Genomic DNA, 22,440 nt, shown 5'->3' with positions numbered 1-22,440 from the left:
CGACACCAAACTTTACAGTTGGCACTATGCATTGGGGCAGGTAGCGTTCTCCTGGCATCCCAGATTTGTCCGTCGGACTGCCAGATGGTTCTCTTATCACTCCAGAGAACGCGTTTCCACTGCTCCAGAGTCCAATGGTCGACAAGCTTTATACCACTCCAGCCGACGCTTGGCATTGCGCATGGTGATCTTAGGCTTGTGTGGCTGCTCAACAATGGGAACCCATTTCATGAAGCTCCCCACGAACCGTTATTGTGCTGACGTTGCTTCCAGAGTAGTAGTGAGTGTTACAACCAAGGACAGACGATTTTTACACGCTATGCTCTTCAGCACTCGGCAGTCCCGTTCTGTGAGCTTGTGTGGCCTACCACTTCACAGCTATGTCTATGGAGATTGCATGGCTGTGTGCTCTATTTTATACACCTGCCAGCAACGGGTGTGGCTGAAATAGACAAATCCACTCATTTGAAGGGGTGTCCACATACCTTTATGTACATTTATATTCTGGAATCTGACATTGCTTGTTCTGATATTTCTTAATTTTTCTTCTAACTTTTTGGATTACGTGCATATTGTATTGCTAGGTATTATTACTGCACTGTTGGAGATAGAAACACAATAACTGAAATATCATCTGCAAATCTGTGTACGTGACCAATAAACTTTGATTTGATCTACATTTCTTATTTCATGAAACTACACAAATACTTCACATCAGGCAAACATGATATGCATTTACTCATGGGCGTGGGGAGTGTGCCCCTTTCTGTCCAATGAGGTCATTTCTGGACAATATTTCTGAAAGTAAAAATATGGTTACACTTTAGAATAGGGAACACATTTTAAGGTCCTATGTCCTTAATAGTCCAACATTGAGACAGCTTACTAAGAATCTGTTTCTTGTGTAACTTGCCCTTTATTAAATACTAATATGTCTTTATTATGGATAACAAATAGATTATTAAGGATTGGCCAGTAACACTTGACTTATAATGTTTGAATAAGAAAACACTTACAGTAGTTGAGGCCTAATAAGACATAATGAAGACCTTATTAGCTACTTATATGCACACTTACAAACTACAAATTAGTGTGTAATATGTGTCACTGTGTTTTTAAAATTATGATCATGTCCAGCCTTTATTGTAACAAGTGCGCTTTAAAATAATAAAAACACAAAGGTAAAAACAACATATTTTTCTTTCTATTGAATCAATACATTTTAAATATGATTGTTTATGTGGCATATTACTTTATGAATGTCTATTATGACCATTTATTAGGACTGTGTTATAGTACCTGCATGTGTTTGACATTGTCATTTTCTGTAGAGGTGAGTGATTCAGATGGCCACCAGAGGGCCAGAGACTGTTCATCTGAGGAGAGGCAGGGACTGAGAGACAGTAGGCCTAGATGTTCCATGTGAATACAGTGGAGTAAAATCTCCCCTGTAGAATCTGTGGCCCGTACTCATAAAGCATCTCAGACTAGGTGTGCTGATCTAGGATCAGGACCCTGTTGTCCATGTCATCTTATTCATTAGGATTGTAAAGGTAAAAATAATCCTAGATAAGCATTCCTAGACTGGGGTGCTTTATGAGTACAGCCCAGCATGCCTTTGACTAATAGTACCGTATCCTATATATATATCACAGTAATATTTACGTGGGCTAATGTGCAACTGTGCTCAAATCCTCTAGAAGCCGCACAACGCTCTGTGTCACTCCCAGTCAGGGCCCATTGATGTTCCCAGTCCGACTGGGACTCTCAGAACCTGCAAAATGTGTCCGTTTCATCTCTCAATTACAGAATTAGTTTGGATTGCTGATGTTCAGGCCTTTATCCGTCACAATATGGCTCAAGTTTGTTGGAAGTGTTAAAAAAAAAAAAATCCTAAAAGAAAAGTCATGCATCACCGGCAGCTGGTGCTGTTTCAAAGCAGCCCCATCCCCTTAAAGATGAAATCAATTTCGTTTCAAGTCCTGTACCTCTGCTGGATGATGAGGGCTCTAGGGGTGGGTTTTTTATTGGGAGTGAAGAGGGGAGAGAGAAAAAAAATCTGTTTGATTTGTCAGAACTTCTTTAGATTAATATACAGCTGTCACTATACTGAGGAACCAGACCTCATCATCACCTTTCATCTGGCTGATTTAACCCCAGGCATCAGACACACCTTTCACACACACACACACACGCTCACAAACACGCACATGCATGTGTACGTGTGCGAGTATGGTTATGTCTTTGGTGTGTGTCTCTGTCGTTGAATGTCAATGTGTTGCCACACTCGACCAAAGACTACCCTAATTGTCTATCTGTCTAGTCCACACGTTTACAGGGTCACATGAGCACGTCGTCAGAATGGCAGTCTAATTGAGTGCGATGGGCTTTTGAAGGACCAGTTGCACTCCCAGGCTCGGGCTCTAATGCAAACAGAGACATCAAGAGTCTCTCTGTGATTTGAGAGTGTTTAAATAACACATTGTGTTCAATCACCAGCCAGGCAGGCCTCACAAGGCACAGAAAGAGAGAGGGGTAGAGTAGAGGGAGAGAGAGAAATACAGAGAGAGTTGGGGAGAGAGAAAAGAGGTCACATTCTAATACGAGTATGATGAATTGTTTACACATGTGGATCTCTCAGTACAGTGATCAAGTATTCTAGACTCGGATATTACAGTTGTGCTGTACAAACAGGCACACGCACACATGAAACACATGAAACACACACTCAGCATGTTTAAGAAACATACTGTAGCTGATCTCTGTACAAGTACTATTGTACACTCAGGGTAGTTTGGAGACTCGGTGAGCGACAAGAGCACTTATGCATGAAACCCTTTGGCTCTGAGGAACACTAATCAGTCAAGCCCGTACTCTGAGAAACAAGCAGGGCTGCCTGAGTGGGACAGGAGTGGGATCATTATTAATTAACACGTTTAAAAGTGAAGGCACACTCTGAGACATCACTAATTACTGCTGCTGGTGCTGCACTTAAAACACATCTGAGACTCAGCACACACTGTAGCGTGTGTGTGGATATGTGTGTGTGTTTTCTTAACTGTAATGTCATAACGCACACTTTGGTACCTCTTCTGTGTGTTCCATGCTCCTACCCCAGTGCACATTCCTCCACCTCGGCTTAAACACACACACACACACACACACACACACACACACACACACACACACACACACACACACACACACACACACACACACTTCAGCTGTTCCCTGGCCAGGGCGATTTTCTGCATAGCCATGAAATACCTCTTCACCTGTGTGTGTTTAGTTTAATTTAGTCCCTCAATGAGTTCTACGGACAGAAAGGAGTATTGAAGTATCTGTCAGTTGACGGCCTCAGTTTAGTGCATAGAGCAGGACTAGGGTGTGGGCTGTGTTATTATTACATTACAGTAAGACAATGATTTACAATTCATTCCATTCTAACACACACAGACTGCCATGGACTCAAACTGGGTGAGCAAGTAAAACAATAGACCTATAGCATATTTATTATTATTATAGTTATTAGAAAAAGAGGGTTGTTATTAATAAAACTTTTTTTTTTTACTATGAACTGTTAAAGGTGCTCATATTGCCGGCTGCATATTTGCTGGCTGCAGCCAGGAGGCACTCAAAAAGAATGGGGATTATTCATTATCAATAATATTTTAGGTAAACCCTTCGAATTATAGTATCTCTATGAGTAAAACTTTCATCGTAACGTTTGCTCATCAAAACCCTGACAATGTCATTTAAGTCAATACAGCAAAGTATCCCGCTCTTTTCTTGTCTTCTTATACTTGAACACACACTTCATTATCTCAATATCTAACTGTCTCGTCTATATTTATTGGAATGGCATAAACACACACCTCTCCTGTGTTGCCGATCTCCCCATCCCATTCCTAAGTGGAAAGGCAGGTCTATAGATGATTCACACCCTGTCTGCTGTTTTAGGGACATTAGAGGTTCTGGAATGTGCAACTCAGCATTGAGAGAAACGCGGAAGTCTTAAACCCTGGTATTTTATGTCACCTCCCCTCTTTCACATGGGTCAGGTGATAATACCTTTCCAGGAGAAGTAGGTTCTGTCTCTAATGGCACCCTATCTATTCCCTATACAGCGCACTACTTTTGACCAGAGTCCTATGCTCTCTGGTCAAAAGTAGTGCACTATATAGGGCATAGGGTGCCATTTGGGATGTAGTCATAGAGAGATCCAACAGGATCCTTAGAGAATGAAAAAGTAAGATGCTTGACTTTCTCAACTCTGAACCTTTTTCTCTCATGAAAAACACTACATTTAAATCTAAAATCATCTTTCTCTTTCACCTTCTCATAACCTTAATTTCTAATTTTGCATGACTAGGTACAAATGTTTAGTACAACTGGTGCTATGTCTACCGGTAGGATGTGCAGGTGAGAGACCCTCCACCCAGTCTGTGTAGGAGTGTTGCTCAACTCTGACATGCTCCTACCTCCATGTAGGCCTCAGGTTTGAGACAGTAGACCACACGAACTGTCTCTCACTGTCTTTCTCATTCTCTCTGTAGCACTTTTGTCTCTCCCTCTCTATTTCCATATTCCTCTCTGTCTCGCTCCCCATCTCCCTCTCTCTAGGGTCGTATGAATCCACCGTCAGCTTGTCTTTCTCTGGCGGTGCTGCACACCATCTCTCCCCTCTCTCCTTCTCATTCTCACTCTCCGCACCGGGTGGGAGGACAACATTGCTCTCAGTCAAACACACAATCCTGTTTTGTTACCTTGTAAATTATTTTCCTGGGAGGATGTTGGGCTTGGAGGAGGAAATGAGATAGAAGGCTCCTCCACCATGTGAGAAATTAGCCCAGAGATATGTGATCCTGCCTGGGCTCCCTCGGCCCCCAGCCTCCTCCTCCTCTCCCTCTTCCTCCTCCTCCCCTGGCGGCTAGCTGCTGGCCTGGCTCTGTCCTCAACGCTGGGGTGAGACTAGATGGCCTGTCAGACTGCACATGTTCCTGTGATACCTCCCAATAATACATCTGGTATATTAGAGAGAATGTATGAGCGTGTGTGTGAGCGTGTGTTTGTGTGTGTGCACGGGTATGCCTGATAGCAGCAAGGTTCATTTTAGGACAGTATATCTCTCCGTCTTCTATATTTTACTGAAACTCTTTCTCTAATACAAATCATGGTATTAAACACTCTAGTGTAGCTGTATAGTTACACTGTCCATTATGGTGCTAAATCGATACCTGTAAAGGACACACAAGTCTTTTCATTACTGATAGGTGCACACAGGTCGCTGTACTTCACATACTGAAATGAGTTACAGCAACCTGTAGTAGTAACCTTCCTGTATGTTTGAGAATCCGTTTCCATTTTGATATGTCCATTTCCTTTACTCTGTCTCCATCTTGTGGTCAACACTGGTCTTTCACGTTGATGTCAAAAAGGTGAACTGTAGATGGAAAAGGAGAAGGAATACTTATTAAGGTATCTAAAGGTGTTTTTTATGGAAGTTCAATTGTTATAGACTAATTATTAAAGGTAGAATTTAAGCTAAGCAAAACCTGAAACAGTTAAAAGTAGTAAAATAACAGGTCTGATTCCTGTAGTAAGACTAGACTTCAATATCAAAGCGCATACGCATAACGTCCTACTTGATACTGACAATGACAAAAGACATGGAGCTCGAGACGCGCGAATTAGCCTAGAAACAAAGGGAAATGTAGGCCTATACTAATTTATGAAAATAAGAACAAATCCTCTTTCTCGTGAGTGTTGCGGGTGTAAACTTATCTTGCATAAACTTATCTTGGAGGATTGCATACGGGTAAATTAATGTATTTAAATGTTTGACTCAAGTACGACAGGAAACAGACACATTAGATTTGTGCAGGGTAAATACTCATGATAATGGCAATTTTTTAAAATTAAAACAAAATGTATAAGCCTACTTTGGTGAAACGAATGACTAAATATTTATCCTATAGGGAAATAAGAAGGAGACCCAACAATATAAGTGAAATTCAACAATGTGCTTTAGTAACGACAGAGACTCATTGAGTCTGCTTCTTCACACAGTATAAAAACTGTTTGACTTAAATCCATAAAGGCATCCATTGGGTTTAACATAAAAACGGGAGTTAATTGCCTATTAAAGAAGGCACGTTTAAATACAGATGCTCTGGTGTCTGGTCCCTAACAGATTGTTAGGCCTATACATTTGATTCCTATCTGATGTGTGTTCATACGTCTCAAGATTTTATGTTGAGCACTTGTAGGCCTATGCTCCTGAGTTGGTTGTTGGAAATAAAGGGTTGTGTATAGGAGATGACAATTTCTCAAAAAATACATTTTTTTTTTTTTAAATGAATTGAGTGTTTCAAAATTAAAACTAACTAGCCAAACTAAATTAAATTAGGGATGTGGGCTTAGGCTACTGTCTAAGATCAACTGTTGAAGAGCTAAACCAAAAGATCTTAGATAGGCTACTTTCTATTCTGTAGGCCTATTCCCTGATGTTTTTGAAATTAGGCTAGTGTTATGATTCTCTTATGGTTTTGAATATGAGTAAATGACTAAATAATAAAGTGTTTTAGGCCCTAAACTCTGCCTTTAATTGTTTTTTTTAAATTAGAACTTCAGCTGCTGGCTAAAGAATTATGATAAGTAGGCCTATGATACAATAGTTGGTACGTCAGCTTGTCAATCAAGAGCCCAACATTCCTTGACAATGGGTTTAATATTATCATCTGTGTCAACACAGTTTGAGATCATTTTGACCCGTAGGTCTTCCATCCATTTCAATGCGGAAATGCGCTTTGCTGGAAGGAAGAAAAACGTGTCGGACCTCGCAACAGTAACTAAGGGGCGCGGCTTGATAATGTCTCTATTATGACGTCACAAAGCATGCAGTTAAAAATAGAGTCTTGTGTATTTTGGTTCAGTCATCGATATGGATGTGTATGAAGAAGTAGGTGTACCGGAGTTTGGTGCTACCTGGCCCGCCATGACGATGCCCGACCAAGGAGTGATTGACCAATTTACCATTTTCTTCGCGCTTTTTCTTGGAGGACTAAAGGATGTAGGCCTGAGTACAAAACTAGACAAGGACATTTCCTGAACATAATGTGTGCTTGCTTGTATTGAAGTAGGCTAATAATGGTAGAAGTTTGAAGCGCTTGTGGCTGGTGTAGTCTATGGAGCTTAATGCAAATGTGAAATGGCTTTAGTTGAACGAGTAGTTAAATAGCAGTGGTGGAAAAAGTACCCAATTGTCATACATAAAAGTTAAGATACCTTCATAGAAAATCAAGTAAAAGTGAAAGTCACCCAGTAAAATACTCCTTAAATAAAAGTCTAAAAGTATTTGGGTTAAAATATACTAAAGTATCAAATGTAAATGTAGCCTATAAATCATTTCAAATTCCATGTATTAACAAAACCAGAAGGAACAATTTTCTTGTTGTTTTAATTTACGGATAGCCAGGAGCACACTCCAACACTTTTACAAACAAAGTGTGTGTGTTTTGTGAGTCCGCCATCAGAGGCAGTAAGGATGACCAGGGCTGTTCTCTTGATAAGTGCGTGAATTGGACAATTGTCTTGTCCTGATAAGCATTCAAAATATAACAAGTCATTTTGGGTGTCAGGGAAAATGTATGAAGTAAAAAGTACATTATTTAGGGCCTCCCGATACCAGGCTGTACCATTACCGGCCGTGACCGGGAGTCCCATAGGGCGGTGCACAGTTGGCCCAGCGGGTTAGGGCAGGGTTTTGGGGAGGCTTAACTTGGCACATCTCGCTATAGTGGTGGGCCCGGGCGCCTGCAGGCTGACTTCGGTTGTCAGTTGAACAGTGTTTCCTCTTACACATTGGTGCAGCTGAAAAGTAAAAGTACTTTTATGTCCTACTTGAGTAGTTTTTGGGGGAATTTGTACTTTATTAAAGTACTTTACACCACTGGTAAATAGTACCCACAGAGATCCTTTATGGTAATCTACCTTTCTACCTCACTGACAGTCCATTCCATCTGATGTGAATTCCATAATAAATGGTAATGTGACATTTGTTTGTTTGTTTGTCCAGTTTCTCTTCTCTCTAGAAGAGGAATGGTTTGGAGCAACACATCCTGGAGTGGGATGGGAGCTCACTCTTCCTGCTGCCCTGATTTTTTGGGGTGTGATATTACTATGGAGGACCGTCCTTGCGGTAAACCTTTTGTATTATTACCATTACAACAATTTTCATACACTTCAACTTCCTATGGAAATGAAAGGAATTGAGGGAAAGGCTCATTTTGCAGTTTGATTGATCTTCTAATGATGTATGATGTAGTCCATGTTTGAACGTTGTTCTCATTGCCTTGTCTCTGTTTCTTATAGATCAAAAGCAGGATACGTCTATGTGAGTTGTCCTACCTTTCAATAAGTAGCTCAGATGAGGAGAAGCAAGCTTTTGTACTTACATTTTATACAGTAGATTTAGCTCCTTAGTCATGCCTGAACCAAGACTAATTTCATATTCCCCTCTGTATCTCCAGTGACTGAGACACAGCTAAACGTGAAACTCACTCAGCTATCGAAGAAGAAATGTGACATAATGATTCAATTGTCTGAAATGGAGATACTGGTACGTTTCGGAAGCTAAGTAAGACCTGGGACATTCTGGACTTGAATAGCATATACTTTTCCATGATCATTGTAACTTCTGTTCTAAATCTGGTTGGTTTTAGTTGAAGGACTATGACGCGCCAGTGAAAAGGTTGCGGGCATGCCTGCAGTCCTCTCAGGAGGATAGTCAGGAGCTGGAGGTAAGCAGTCAGAGAACTCTTATTCCTAAACCCCTTTAACTAGTTTCCCTGCCCTCTACAGTGTATGACCAATGTGTCATCAGGTCTAATAGACTGACATTGACTAATGTTTACTTACTGGAAATGTATGGAGTTCTATAGGTGCAAAGTCAAATAACATCTGAAAAAGTATTTGAACTATTAACTCAAGGTCAGAGTATAGTCCATTTATCAATTATTTTAATTGTCATGGTCAGACGTTTATCACACAGTTTACATTGAGCCCATCTCTTTTATCCCAAGGATATGAAGAAACAATGGGACATCAGAGCTGGAGAAATGGAGGCATTTCATCTACAGCTCCAGGAGCGTTTTGAACACATACAGAAACTGAAAGCTGTTGTAAGTCCATTACTGCTCAATCAAACTCACTCGTTTGGTATGATGATAAAGAGCTATCTTAATGGGTTTTATGTTATGGCTCCCAACAGTGGGGACTGATGGAACCACTTAAAGAGCATCACGGTGGGGATGCCAGGATCCCTAGTGGCACCAACACCCAATATACCGGTGAGTAAATCACACAGTTTGATCAGCATATAAAAAGTTTGTAAACTGTTTATCGACCTACTAAGCTTACTTGTCAGGATTGTTCGAGGGTAGAAGCATACAGGTTTATCGACAACTAAATGTGCATTGATTTGTTGATCAAATAATCACCTTTGATACAGATATCAAGAGTGAGGAAAACATTGAGATCGAGGTCACTGTGATGAAGGATGCAACCTTAGTAAGTTAATGTATAGTCTGTGTAAGCCAGGAGACATTTGGTTCAGTTACTGAAATAAGTAGATGAAAAGAATGGGTGTGATTACAGAAAGGACCCTCTTTTCAGTTTACCCCAAAACTGTAAATACTATATATTTTACAATGGATCAGTAGTTTGCTGGCTCTAGCACTTAAAAATGCAGAATCTTCTACAGATCAAAACCACACTGGAGGAGGTGAACAGGGGTCTTCAGGGTAGGCTATGTTACAAACACACAACATATGTCCCACCAGCCAGAATCACTTTATTCTGTATTGATATTTTCTTTACTTTACATGTATGTCTGTTCACTTTGCAACAGACACAAATTGTCAGCTTGAAGAGAAGAATGCCGCTCTACATCAAGAACTCCACAGCACTGAGAAGATGTATAGACAGACTCTAAACGAGCTGTAAGTGGATTTTGATATTAGTTTGATCATATTAGGATTTGTTCTCATTCACATGACATGTACTTTGGCGTTTGTCTTTTCACAGGACCAAAGCCCTGATTCAAGGCAAACATGAGGAAAAGCAACATGTAAGTAAGCCTAAGACAGCCTGCCAAATACTGATCCATAAACGCTCAATAGTAAGCTAAACTACAAAGTACTTAAACCAAACCATAAGCATTGGGTATCAACACTCGTATTGGGTCACATGAGGTAGGATGTCTTTGCACACATTTCTAATGCAATTCTTGTTTTCTCCTCAGATTGACACGCTACAAGACAAAATCCAGACCATATCTGTAAGGAGATCATTCACTTTAAAGTTAGCTACTGTAGTTGCACTAAGGTGTTATTAGCTACGTTTTGCTAGTTACTCTGTGTCTTGCTGTACACTAAGATATACAGTGCTGCTTGAATGTATGTGAACCCTACAGGGCTGCTCATTATTTTGCTATAAAATAAACATATAAAATTCTTATCTAAACCCCAATTCGTAATAAAAACATTCCAAGTAAGTGACAGAAACCAAAAAAATGATTAACAAAAGAGGTTTATTTAACAGAAACTCAGATTTGATGTGTGCAAAAATGCATGAACTCCTTCGGTCAATAGCTTGTGGCACCTCCATTAGCAGCGATAACTTGGAGTAAACGTCTCCTATAGCCAGTAATCAGTCTCTGACATCTGTTTTGAGGGATTTTTGCCCACTCATCCTTACAGAACTCAGCCAATTGAGTGAGTTTTGAGGGGTGTTTGGTATGAACTGCCTGCTTCAGGTCCTGCCACAGCATCTCGATTGGATTTAGCTCAGGACTTTGACTTGGCCAATCCAAAACACAAATCTTCTTTCTCGTGAGCCATTCGTTGGTAGTTTTGCTTGAATGCTTTGGGTCGTTGTTTTGTTGGAAGCACCATTTTCATCCCAGCTTTAGCTCGTTGACTGATGGCCTGACGTTCTATTCAAGAATCTCCTGGTATACCTCAGAATCCATGGTTCCCTTAATGATGTGGACTCATCCAGATCCAGAGGAGAAAAAGCAGCCCCAGATCTTAACATTCCCACCACCATGCTTGACTGTTGGGATAAAGTTGTTTTGGTGGTAGGCCAGTGTTGGGTTTTCCCCAAACATAGCGGTGTTGATTGTGACCAAAAAGGTCAAGTTTTTTTATTTTTATTAATTGGTCCAGAGAATGGACTTCCAGAAACATTCAGGTTTGTACAGGTGGTCTCTGGCAAAGTTAAGATGGGCAGTTTGGTTATTTTCTGACAGCAGAGGCATCTTCCTAGCAACCCCCCCATGAATGGCATTTGGATTCAGTGTTCTTCTTATTGTTGAAGCATGCACAGTTACCGGAGATGTAGCAAGGGAGGTCTGCAAATCTCTGCATGTTATGTTTGGGTTTGCTTTTACCTGATTTATTATTGTTTTGTGGCTCTTGGGGATATTTTGGAAGGGCGTCCACTTCCAGGCCGAGTTGCTGTCATGTTAAATGCTCTCCATTTGTAAATGATTTGCCTCACAGTGGACTGAGCTCAAATCTTTTTAAGATGATTTTATAGCCTTCTCCCAGACTGATGTGCTCTCACTACCCTCGTCCTGATGTCCTCTTAAATCTCCTTTCCTCTTGGCATGGTGTGCTTTGTATTCACCTGGATGGGTAACACCAAACTGAGCAGGTTTCTTATCTCTATTATCATAGTCCCGCCCAAACTCTGTCCTAACGATCTCTCCTTTTATTGGTTCATTTGGTACCCAATTTTTTACCACCTTATTCTACATACCTACTGATTTAACCAATGCAACTTGGGGTTCACTTATTTTTGCACCTGCACTAATTCCTTTAAAAACAAAAAACTCTACTACACGCATGATTTCTTCTACACCAACATATAGTTAAATATAAACCTGTTGTCAGATCAAAAAGACTGATTCTGATTATATTAAGATTTTATGGTAAATACTAAAATAATCTGTAATTGAACAAAGGGATCACATACTTTCAAATAGTACTGTAATTCATTTATTGTCTTTAGCTGAAAGCCTCTGCTACCGAGCATGCTCTGGCCATGGAGAAGAATGAGACAGCGCTACTCCGCCAGAGGTGAGTCCAACAGTCAATGAATTCTATTGAAATAGATTAGTGTCGGAGGCATGTCGAGTACTAAAACTCGACTCAGGACCATGCATGCTGCCACGGTTTCGGGAGGTTCGAGTCACTACTCGGTGTCTGTCCGTGTTCTTCCTCTCTGTCTTCATCCACATACCTGTCTCCCTAGCGTCTACTTCCTACTACAGCAGGAGATCGGTCTCCTTTAAAAAAAATGAAAGAAACATTGATTATTGATGAATGTACATCTGAATTGATCCTATAGAAAGGAATTTCATCCCATCCTTAACCCTAAAACGTAATTTACATTCTATGACACTAAAAGCTACAACCACAACCCCTTTTTGTGGTCAGTTGAGTGCTTATGCCACGCTCACGTGCTCCTTTCTAGGAAATACGACTGTTTCATTCATGTGCTTTTTGGTTGGAATAATTATCCAACCAATATGGTTTTAGCTAGCTTGATAAACTAACTGACGTTGCTCATAATTACGTTAGCTAGCATCCTTAACATTGACAATATGGCCAAACTAGCTACTTTATCAAATGGCAAATGTCGCCTAATTATCCATATTGACAAGGTTGTAGTTGTCAAAAACGGATTTGCTGTCATCTTTTGGTTGAAACGGGAAAAGGTCAGTGGTGAAACGTCACAACTCGGCAAAAACCTTTCTCAGTTTTCCACTTGTAATTCCGATTTGGAGGGTCGTTCAAGTGAAACTTCCTAGTTTGAACTCGGCATTTTCGATAACTATTATGGCACGTGAACGTGGTATTAGTCAAGATCTACCCTGTTAGGGACATTTTGGGCACTAAGACCTGTGATTTCTTTCTAGGATTGTTCAACTAACCTCAAAGAAGCTGAAAATAGGAATACCTGGGTTCCTGATCAAGAACATTCCCAAGCGCCCGAAAACAACCAAGACCAACAAGCCCTTCTTGAAGACCTGCAAAGTTCTGAAAGCTTTCAAAGCACTATTCAAGAGATGAAGGCAATGCATACTATTGTACATTTGGTGCAATTATTCTCAGGACACGGGGTGAGGCAGAGTACAATAAATAAATCCAGATGCCTTATTCCATCAAGAAGTCTTCTTTAAAATCAACCAAGCTAAATTGAACACGTGTTTTATGTAATTTATATGGTAGGTCTCATTAGATATCATCCAACTCTTTAAAAATGTCTTTGTATGCAGATTTCTGCTCTGTTGCCATTAGGTAAGATACAACTCCATGGGGCTTACCTGCCAAGACCTCCATGGAAGCCACCATATCCCATCATTTACCAAAGCCAAATGATAGGACAATGATGAAGTCTATTATCTAGGTCTCCAGGGCTATTTTGGTGACGGGAAACCCCCACGTGAAGGTCGATTTGTCCCCACTTTGCAACCCAGGCTCTTTTTAGGGACCTGAGCTGCCCAAGAAACCAAAACATCTGGACATTTTAATAGTCGTAGATGGTTCACTTGAATGCTTTGCGAAGAAGCACGAGAATGACGAGAGTGGACGAATAGATGTCCATTCAGCGAGACGCGCGAGTTAGCCTTTGTTATTTTTGTAATCAGAACCTTCAGCTGCTGGCTAAAGAATTATAATAATTAGGCCTATGATACAATAGTTGGTGCGTCAGCTTGTCAATCAAGAGCCCATCATTCCTTGACAGTGGGTTTAATTTTATCATCTGTCAACACAGTTTGAGATCATTTTGACCCGTAGGTCTTCCATCCATTTCAATGCGGAAATGCGCTTTGCTGGAAGGAAGAAAAACGTGTCGGACCTCGCAACAGTAACTAAGGGGCGCGGCTTGATAATGTCTCTATTATGACATAACAAAGCATGCAGTTAAAAAATAGAGTTGTGTATTTTGTAGTTCTTTCTTTTTTAATGCAGGAGTTCGTTTTCAATTCACTCAATATCGTTAGTCTGAATACTAGGGGTTTGAGAAATCCTACAAAAAGGAAAGCTTTATTTTTATACTGTAAACGCAGTAACTGTCCCGCTTCTCGTGGGCTGAAGGAGGAGTGGACCAAGGTGCAGCGTTTTAAAGTGTTCATGATTTAATCCAAAAAAAACAATCGATCAAAAACAACAAACAGGAGAACGAAATCAAACAGTTCTGTGAGGCAAACAAAACAGCTAAACAGAAAATAACTACCCACAAAAACCATGTGGGAAAAAGCTACCTAAGTATGGTTCTCAATCAGAGACAATGATAGACAGCTGCCTCTGATTGAGAATCACACCCGGACAAACACACAGAAATACAAATCATAGAAAAGGAACATAGAATGGCCACCAAAATCACACCCTGACCAAACCAGACATAAAAAGATCTCTACGGTCAGGGCCTGACAGTAATGCCGTTTTGTCCTTCTTCAGGAAACTCATTTGGGTGAAAGTGATTTGAAATTTTGGATAGCACAATGGGGAGATATGGCCTATTTCAGTCATGGATCAAATCATTCTGCTGGTGTTTTGACACTTATTCACAAGTTTAAAGGTGACATTCTAGAATCCACATCTTCACAAGACGGCAGATGGGTCATAGTAACTGTTAAACTTGACAATGCTATTTTCATCATCTGTAATGTACAAGGACATAGCTCACATGCTCCTAATTAAACCCTTTTTACCCAATTTACCAGGAAAGTACAGGATTTAAGCAACAAATACTCACTGGCTTTTCTAATTATTTCAGGGGATTTTAATGAAACACCTGATGCATCTGCTGATCGTTTTCCTCCTAGAACGAGTCAAACCCCTCAAAATAGTAACATCCTTATGCAAGGATCTCTGTGTTGAGGATGCCCGGTGTTATTTCAATCCGGAAGCTAAGGGTTATATACCTGGACCAACAAAACTATGTCACGTAAATCTAGAATAGATTTATTCCTAATTTCCCCTTTTTTGTTACAATTTGTTATAGATGTAGATCATCTGTTGGCTCCCTTTTCTGATCATCACTTGATTTCCCTGAATTTACAAGCTCCTAAAAAATCAAAAGGTACTCGAGGATATTGGAAATTAAACAACACACTTCTTAAAGATACTACTCATGGAAGTAGATGGGAATTTTTCAAATATAAGGTCAGAGTGGTAGCCATTAAACGTGTCAAAGAGCTGATGCAATTAAAGAACCTTAGAGAAAAGGAGATGAGCAAGCTTGACAGTTTTCTAAAGATAAGATAATCTATCTGAAGAAGAGGAGTCTGTGTTCAAGTCTTTACAACTAGAATTAGAACAGATTTACACGGATCTGGCAAAGGGCGCCTTTGTAAGGTCAAGAGCAAAATGGATTGAAGAGGGGGAAAGAAACACTAGTTACTTTTTTGCACTTGAAAAGAGAAACTACAACTGCACTCAAAATTAACGATGTTTTATGCAAAGATCCCATTACAATATCATAATTTGTCAATTCCTTTTATGAAAACCTTTACAGCTCTCAATTTCAGGAAGATGGTTGTGAAAGCTACATTTGCCACATTCAGAGTTATGTCCCTGTAATTGAGAATGATTTCCACTCAGTTTGCAGTTTTGTGTCAATTGAATAAATTAGAGAGGCTCTGAATTCAATGAAAAAAGGGAATTCACCTGGCCCTGATGGCCTGTCCGTTTAATTCTATAGACAGTTTTGGGAGTTACTAGAAGACCCGATTTTCAATATGTTTCAAGATTGCATAAAAAATGGGGAAATGGTCTCCACTATGAAACAGCCTTATTTCATTGATTCCGAAGCCCGATAAAGACCCTTCTCTCATTGACAAATGGAGACCAATTACTTCATTAAATGTTGATTACAAATTGATTGCTCTGGTTTATGCCAAAAGATTAAAGAAAGGAATAGATACCATTATAAGTGAGACTCAAACAGGATTTATGAAGGGCCGTCACATAATCTCTAACATTCGTTTAGTCTTGGACCGTATAGATTATTCCGATGCAATTGACTCAGATGCGGGTGTCCTATTTTTGGACTTCTATAAAGCCTTTGACACAATTCACATTCATTTCTCTTTAGGTCTCTTAAACTTTTGGGATTTTGTGAAAATTTTAACGTAATTTGCATGTTTTAGAAAGATATAAATAGTTCTGTGCTACTAAACCTTAATACTGTAATGAAACAGGCAGGATCCCACTTCTGACACCAGTGTAATGAAACAGGCAGGGAGGGGGTCTCGAACCCTCGACCTTCTAGCCCGAAGTCCGGCGCGCTATCGAAAAGCATGCTCAAGCGGCAGAGTCAATTTCCGCGCTTATAAACCCAGGGTCGTTACACTACTTCCAAAAGATTCAGTATCTGTAACGGCTGTCCTCCTCCTACGAAGGATCGGAGGACCAATGCGCAGCGTTGTACGTGTTCATGCTCTTTATTATAACGAACGAACACAAAAACAAACGGCACGTGAAATACCAACCGAAACAGTTCCGTTTGGAACAAACACAGACACGGAAAATAACCACCCACGAAACCCAGCTGGAAAAAAGGCTACCTAAGTATGATTCTCAATCAAAGACAACTAACGACACCTGCTGTTACGGAGTCTAGTTGATAGGTAATCGACTAGCTGGACTGTTCCCCAGACGTAGGGATTTGTACAATGCTTAACAAGGTTATTGAGCTTGACATTGGTGTCTGTCTTTATTCCTTAATCCAACATATCATACAGAAACATGGTATCAGAAGTGGCTCGGAAAACACACGTTTGTTATTTTTGTAGCTAAGTACAGTATAGGCGCAGTTACGTTCCATATGCGAACACACGCCGTTTCCTACTCACAACACTGATCAACTCGTTGTTAGCTGGCTAGCTAGCATCACTACCTACCTCCATGACTGAAGGCAAAGAAATCTCCTATTCCATTGCTATGGCAGCGAACATTCCGCCACCAAATCACATGGTTCTCACAGGGGACTGGAATACTAATTGGGACAACTTCAGGGATGAATTCGAGGACTATGCGCTGGCGACCGGTTTACATGAGAAACCCAACGAGGTACAAGCGGCAACTCTGAGGAGTTTAATGGGCAGCGAATGCAGGCATATCTACCGGCACAATCTCACCCTCACGGCACGACAACAGTGTGATGCAAAGGCTATATTGGATGCATTGGAGAATTACTTCAAACCCGCCAGAAACGTCATTTACGAGCGGTTCGTTTTCGGAAGCTGCAAACAGGAAGAGGGTGAGTCAGTACACAACTTTGTAACCCGTTTGAGAGAGAAATCCGCCACTTGTGAATACGGGGGATTGAGAGATGAATTGATTTGTGACAAAATAGTACTGGGAATTACAAATGAGAATACGCGCCGGCGTCTACTGAGAGACATTAGCTTAACATTAGTAACTGCCATCGAAATGTGCCGCACTGCTGAAGTCACTGACATGAGAATGAGAGCAATGGAAACGGAAACCCCACGCTCCGACGTTGATACTGTTCACGCTGTTGCTAGGCAGACATTCAGACAAAACCAATGTACTCAGGAGAACTAATGAGCTCTATGGGCACCTTTGAGGCCGAATGTGTTATTCGGGGACGCAAACACAAGCTGGAGTTTGAGATTGTGAAAACCAGTCAAAATCCTCTCCTCTCAGGCTCTACATGCGAACGCCTGGGACTGATGCAGTTCACTGTACCAAATGACCTGCACATTGTGGATCATGTCCAGCATGGACCCCTGTCCAAAGAACAACTACTCAGCAGATATGACGATGTATTCAACATGCCCGTTGAATCAGTGCCTGGGGAGGTACACTTTGAAGTGGATGAGAGCATTACTCCAGTCCAGTGTGCTCCTCGCAATGTGCCCATTGCAATGAAAGTGGCTGTGAAGGCCCAGCTGGACAAGTATGAGGCCGATGGCCACATGACATCTGTGACTGAACCAACTGACTGGATCAGCAATATGGTCATAGTGAAAAAAACAGAGAAGCTGAGGGTCTGCATCGACCCAAAGCATCTGAACCAAGCACTGAAACGATCCCACTACATCATGCCGACACAAGAGGATGTCCTCTATAAGCTTCCCAAGGCCAGGATTTTCACCTTGGTGGATGCCCGAGATGCATTCCTTCAATGCAAGCTGGACGAAGAAAGCAGCTTCATGACTACCTTCTGGACCCCCTGGGGTCGGAAACGCTGGCTCAACCTCCCGTTTGGTGTCTCAGTGGCGTCTGAGGTATACCAACGCAAGCAGCACGAGTTACTGGCTGGGCTCAAGGGCATTGAACCCATCGCCGATAATATCCTGATCGTAGGCTGTGGTGAAACAGAAGAAGAAGCAGAACGCGACCACGATGTGACTGCCGATCAGTTAAGCTTCGTCTTGGCCTGAAAAAGCCGCAGTTCAAGGTGAAAGACGTCCACTTCCATGGCCACATTCTCTCGGCAAAAGGCCTGAAGCCGGACCCAGACAAGGTCCAAGCGATCCTCGACATGCCAAACCCGTCTGATGCAAAAGGAGTACAGCGTCTCATCGGCTTTGCAAACTATCTTGCAAAGTTCATGCCACACCTATCAGCAGTCTGTGAGCCTCTGCGCCGGTTGCTGGACAAAGACACACCATGGCACTGGCTACCCAAGCACGAGGCCGCAGTGCAGGAGATAATCTCTGGCTTCATCCATGCCAATGTTGCGCTACTACGACGTCACGAAGCCTGTCACAATCCAGAGCGACTCTAGCCAAAGGGGACTTGGATGCTGCCTTATGCAGGAAGGCCAGCCCGTTGCGTTTGCCTCGAGAGCGCTCACCCCCACCGAACAAAACTATGCACAAATTGAGAAAGAGTGCCTCAGCATCGTCTTCTCCTGCCAGTGATTCCATCACTACTTATATGGTCGAGAGCTGGTCACCGCTGAAACTGACCACAAACCACTCATTGCCATATTCAGTAAACCTCTCCTCAACGCGCCCAAGAGGCTTCAAAGCATGCTCCTGACTCTGCAAAACTACAGCTTGAAGGTCATTTACAAGCCAGGACCTGAGATGTACATCAGCGACACACTGAGCAGGGCAACAGCACAATGTACAGGTAGAGGCACTGCCTATCAGCGGCAGGCCATCTGTTCGCTACAGCAGGAACAACAAGATGTTCAACAGATCAATCAGGCAGACTACTTAAACGTCACAGATCACCGCCTAGCCCAGATCAGGCAACATACTGACAAGGACGAACACCTACAGTCACTGAAGTCCATGGCTCTCGCAGGTTGGTCATATCTGAAAGAGGAAACACCTTTCACAGTGAGAGAATACTGGACCTTTCGAGATGAGATCAGTGTGCAAAATGGTGTCTTGTTCAGAGGTCAGAAGGTCATTATTCCCAAATCACTACGTCCAGAGATGCTTACCCGCATACACTCCAGTCACGTTGGAGGTGACGCATGCTACCGCCAGGCTCGTGAAACATTATACTGGCCAAACATGCAAGCAGAAATTAAAGACTTTGTCAGCAACTGTACCACATGCAACGAGTACGCTCATGAACAGCAAAAGGAAACCATGATGTCACACGAACTGCCCACAAGGGCCTGGCAAATCATCAGCATGGACTTATTCAGCCACAGACAAAAGGACTATCTTCTCATCGTTGATCATTACTCTGACTTTTGGGAAATTTAACTGCTCCCTGACTTGTCTGCAGAGACGGTCATAAAGCGCTGCAAGGCTCAGTTTGCAAGGCAAGGTCAGCCTGACAAGGTAATCACGGACAATGGCCCACATTTCACTGCACAGTTCAAGCGTTTTGCCTCAGAATGGGAGTTTGACCACGTGACCTCCTCTCCAAGACACCCAAAAGCAAATGGCAAGGCAGAATCAGCTGTCAAGATTGCAAAAAAACTGTTAAGCAGGGCCTTGCGCGACAGCAACGACCCATGGAAAGCGATCTTACAGTGGAGGAACACACCCACCGAAAACATGGACAGCAGCCCAGCACAACGCCTTCTGTCCAGACGTCTGAAGACTACTATCCCTGTAGCTAACAAGCTACTTGAGCCCTGCGTCATGGTTGGCGTCACGGACAAACTGCGTCACAGAAAGCAGCTCGCTAAGTGCTTCTACGACCGGACTGCTCAAGACCTACCAGAGCTGGAGGTGGGTGAAACTATAAGGATGAAACCGCTGCCGGGAGACCACACAGGACTTTGGAGGCTGGGCACATGCCTAGAGAGAGTTGCACCACGTTCTTACCTGGTGGATGTTGGTGGCTCCCTCTATCGTCGCAATCAGGTGGATCTGCGCATAGCAGAGCAGACAAACCAGAACATGCCATACACTCACCTAGATAAGCTGGATCACAGTCCAGGCCTAAGGGTAAGGGGTGCAGAATTGAGACATGAGCCAACTGAAGGTGAAGCTTCTACTCCACCAAACTCTCCAGCTCGTGTCCCTAATCCTACCCCTGTCAGAGCCAATACTTACTCACGGGTGGGTCGGCTGTGCAAGCCACCGGACAGGCTTACTCTGTAAGCAAGAGACTTAACTTGTTGTCTGTTAATTAAAAAATAAATAATAATAATAATAAAAAAAAGAAATAAAAAAAAGAAAGATGACAACTGAAGTAAAAAGAAAATGTCATGCTTTTCAATTGTTATGACTTGACTGTTAAGAACTCAATGTTATGCCGTTATGTTTGCACTTTCTATTGAAAAGGATGATGTTACGGAGTCTAGTTGATAGGTAATCGACTAGCTGGACTGTTCCCCAGACTCCAGGCGTAGGGATTTGTACAATGCTTAACAAGGCTATTGAACTTGACATTGGTGTCTGTCTTTATTCCTTAATCCGACATATCATACAGAAACACCTGCCTCTGATTGAGAATCATACCAGGCCAAACAAAACAACCAACATAGAAAAACGACCATAGATAACCCACCCATCTCACGCCCTGACTAAAACAAAGAAATAACAAAAAAACTAAGGTCAGAACGTGACAGTATCAACAGATGTGTACGGTAGGGCCGCCCAATTTCGCCATTTTTATTAATTTTGGTTGTGGAACTTCTATCTCTAGATATTCTGAATAATGCAAATTTGTATGGCTTAATCATTTTTAACAAAGAAATCAAAATCTCCCAACTGGCTGATGATACTACTATTTTCTTATTAAGAGACAAAGACCATGTTGCCCATGCCCTTAATACTTTAACTGCATTTTCTATTGCATCAGGATTAATGCTGAATGTTTCTAAATGTGAAATCTTATGTTTATTTTTACTCTGATGATAAAGAAATAGAAAATATTCCTGTAAAGGACTGTGTTAAATATATCTCTCAAAAAAACACTTAGACAACATTTGAATTTCTCTCCTAAAATTAAGATAACTAAAAATATATTTAATAATTGGCTACAAAGGGATCTTTCTATACTTGGGAGAGTACTTCTGTCCAAGGCAGAGGGACTATCTCGTTTTGTGTACCTCTCATTATCATTATGTGTAAATCCAGCTAATTGTAAGGAGATTAATAAGACCTTTCTTAAATTCATCTGGAAAAATAAGTCTCACAAACTAAAAAAATCTGTCCTTTCTAACAAAAGAGTTGAAGGCGGTCTAGAAGTGTTGAATTTTGTTGACATAAATAACACATCAATACTGATTCGATGTGGTATTTCATTCCAAACAATGTGTTTAATAAATTGGGAGGTCTTCAATTTTTACTGAAATGTAATAATATTCCTGAAAGATTACCTGCTAAATTGGCTAGGTTTCAACAATAAGCTTTAATGGCCTGGAAAATATGTTTCCTGCACAATTTTTCCCCTCATAAAGCTCTTTTGTGGAATAATTCAGACATAACTGTAAGGAATAAGTCATTGTTCTACCCCAGCTGGCATGAGAGGAATATTGACTTTGTTCTTGATATTTTCGACAAGGGTAATATTCTCACATATGAACAATTTATAACATTGAAAGAGTTTCCAATACCTTTCAGAGAGTTTATTTCTGTGATCAAAGCCGTTCCTAGTGGTCTAACTACACTTATGAAAACTCATCTTAATTTAGGGAATTGATCACAAAGTTTATCCAGAACTCAGATTGGAAGGCTTGGGCTTACTTGAGAGATCTTGTTGTAATAAATATATAAGACAAATTCTTCATTCATAAAACCAATTTACACGAGAGGAAAGTTTTTTTGGAACATGCTTATGTAACAGTTGTTAAAGTACTGTGTGAACGAGCCCTGCGTGCTCGTGCTCAAATCATTTTGATGCACTATGAGAGGTAGGCACGCTTTTTCTGTCGTCTTCAGAAAAGTTTGAATATTTTAAGCACAAAGTCATA

At 41.3% G+C, this 22,440-nt stretch overlaps 2 protein-coding genes across 3 annotated transcripts in view; one reads left to right on the top strand and one right to left on the bottom strand.

The window, feature by feature from the left end:
- Window positions 1-22,440, bottom strand: part of LOC129821774 (histone-lysine N-methyltransferase 2D-like) — a 78,101-nt gene that overhangs the window by 16,426 nt on the left and 39,235 nt on the right. The window lies entirely within an intron of this gene.
- LOC129821775 (uncharacterized) overlaps window positions 6,033-22,440 on the top strand; it is a 17,764-nt gene continuing 1,356 nt past the window's right edge. Inside the window, exons 1-13 of one of the 2 annotated variants that reach the window (XM_055879412.1) lie at window positions 6,033-8,200; window positions 8,374-8,395; window positions 8,532-8,620; window positions 8,724-8,801; window positions 9,084-9,182; window positions 9,272-9,350; window positions 9,512-9,570; window positions 9,764-9,803; window positions 9,911-10,001; window positions 10,087-10,129; window positions 10,304-10,339; window positions 12,076-12,143; window positions 12,986-13,524. In XM_055879412.1, the coding sequence (XP_055735387.1) occupies window positions 8,591-8,620; window positions 8,724-8,801; window positions 9,084-9,182; window positions 9,272-9,350; window positions 9,512-9,570; window positions 9,764-9,803; window positions 9,911-10,001; window positions 10,087-10,129; window positions 10,304-10,339; window positions 12,076-12,143; window positions 12,986-13,139 (777 nt within the window). In that variant the 5' untranslated portion in view covers window positions 6,033-8,200; window positions 8,374-8,395; window positions 8,532-8,590 and the 3' untranslated portion in view covers window positions 13,140-13,524. Of the gene's footprint in view, window positions 8,201-8,373; window positions 8,396-8,531; window positions 8,621-8,723; window positions 8,802-9,083; window positions 9,183-9,271; window positions 9,351-9,511; window positions 9,571-9,763; window positions 9,804-9,910; window positions 10,002-10,086; window positions 10,130-10,303; window positions 10,340-12,075; window positions 12,144-12,985; window positions 13,525-22,440 lie in introns of those variants that run through there. The other variant, XM_055879413.1, reaches the window with a different exon arrangement.

The sequence above is a fragment of the Salvelinus fontinalis genome, chromosome 24 (assembly GCF_029448725.1).
Source record: "Salvelinus fontinalis isolate EN_2023a chromosome 24, ASM2944872v1, whole genome shotgun sequence".
NCBI lineage: Eukaryota > Metazoa > Chordata > Actinopteri > Salmoniformes > Salmonidae > Salvelinus > Salvelinus fontinalis.
Note: the sequence above shows the minus strand (reverse complement) of the source record. Positions and strands in the feature narration are given on the sequence as shown.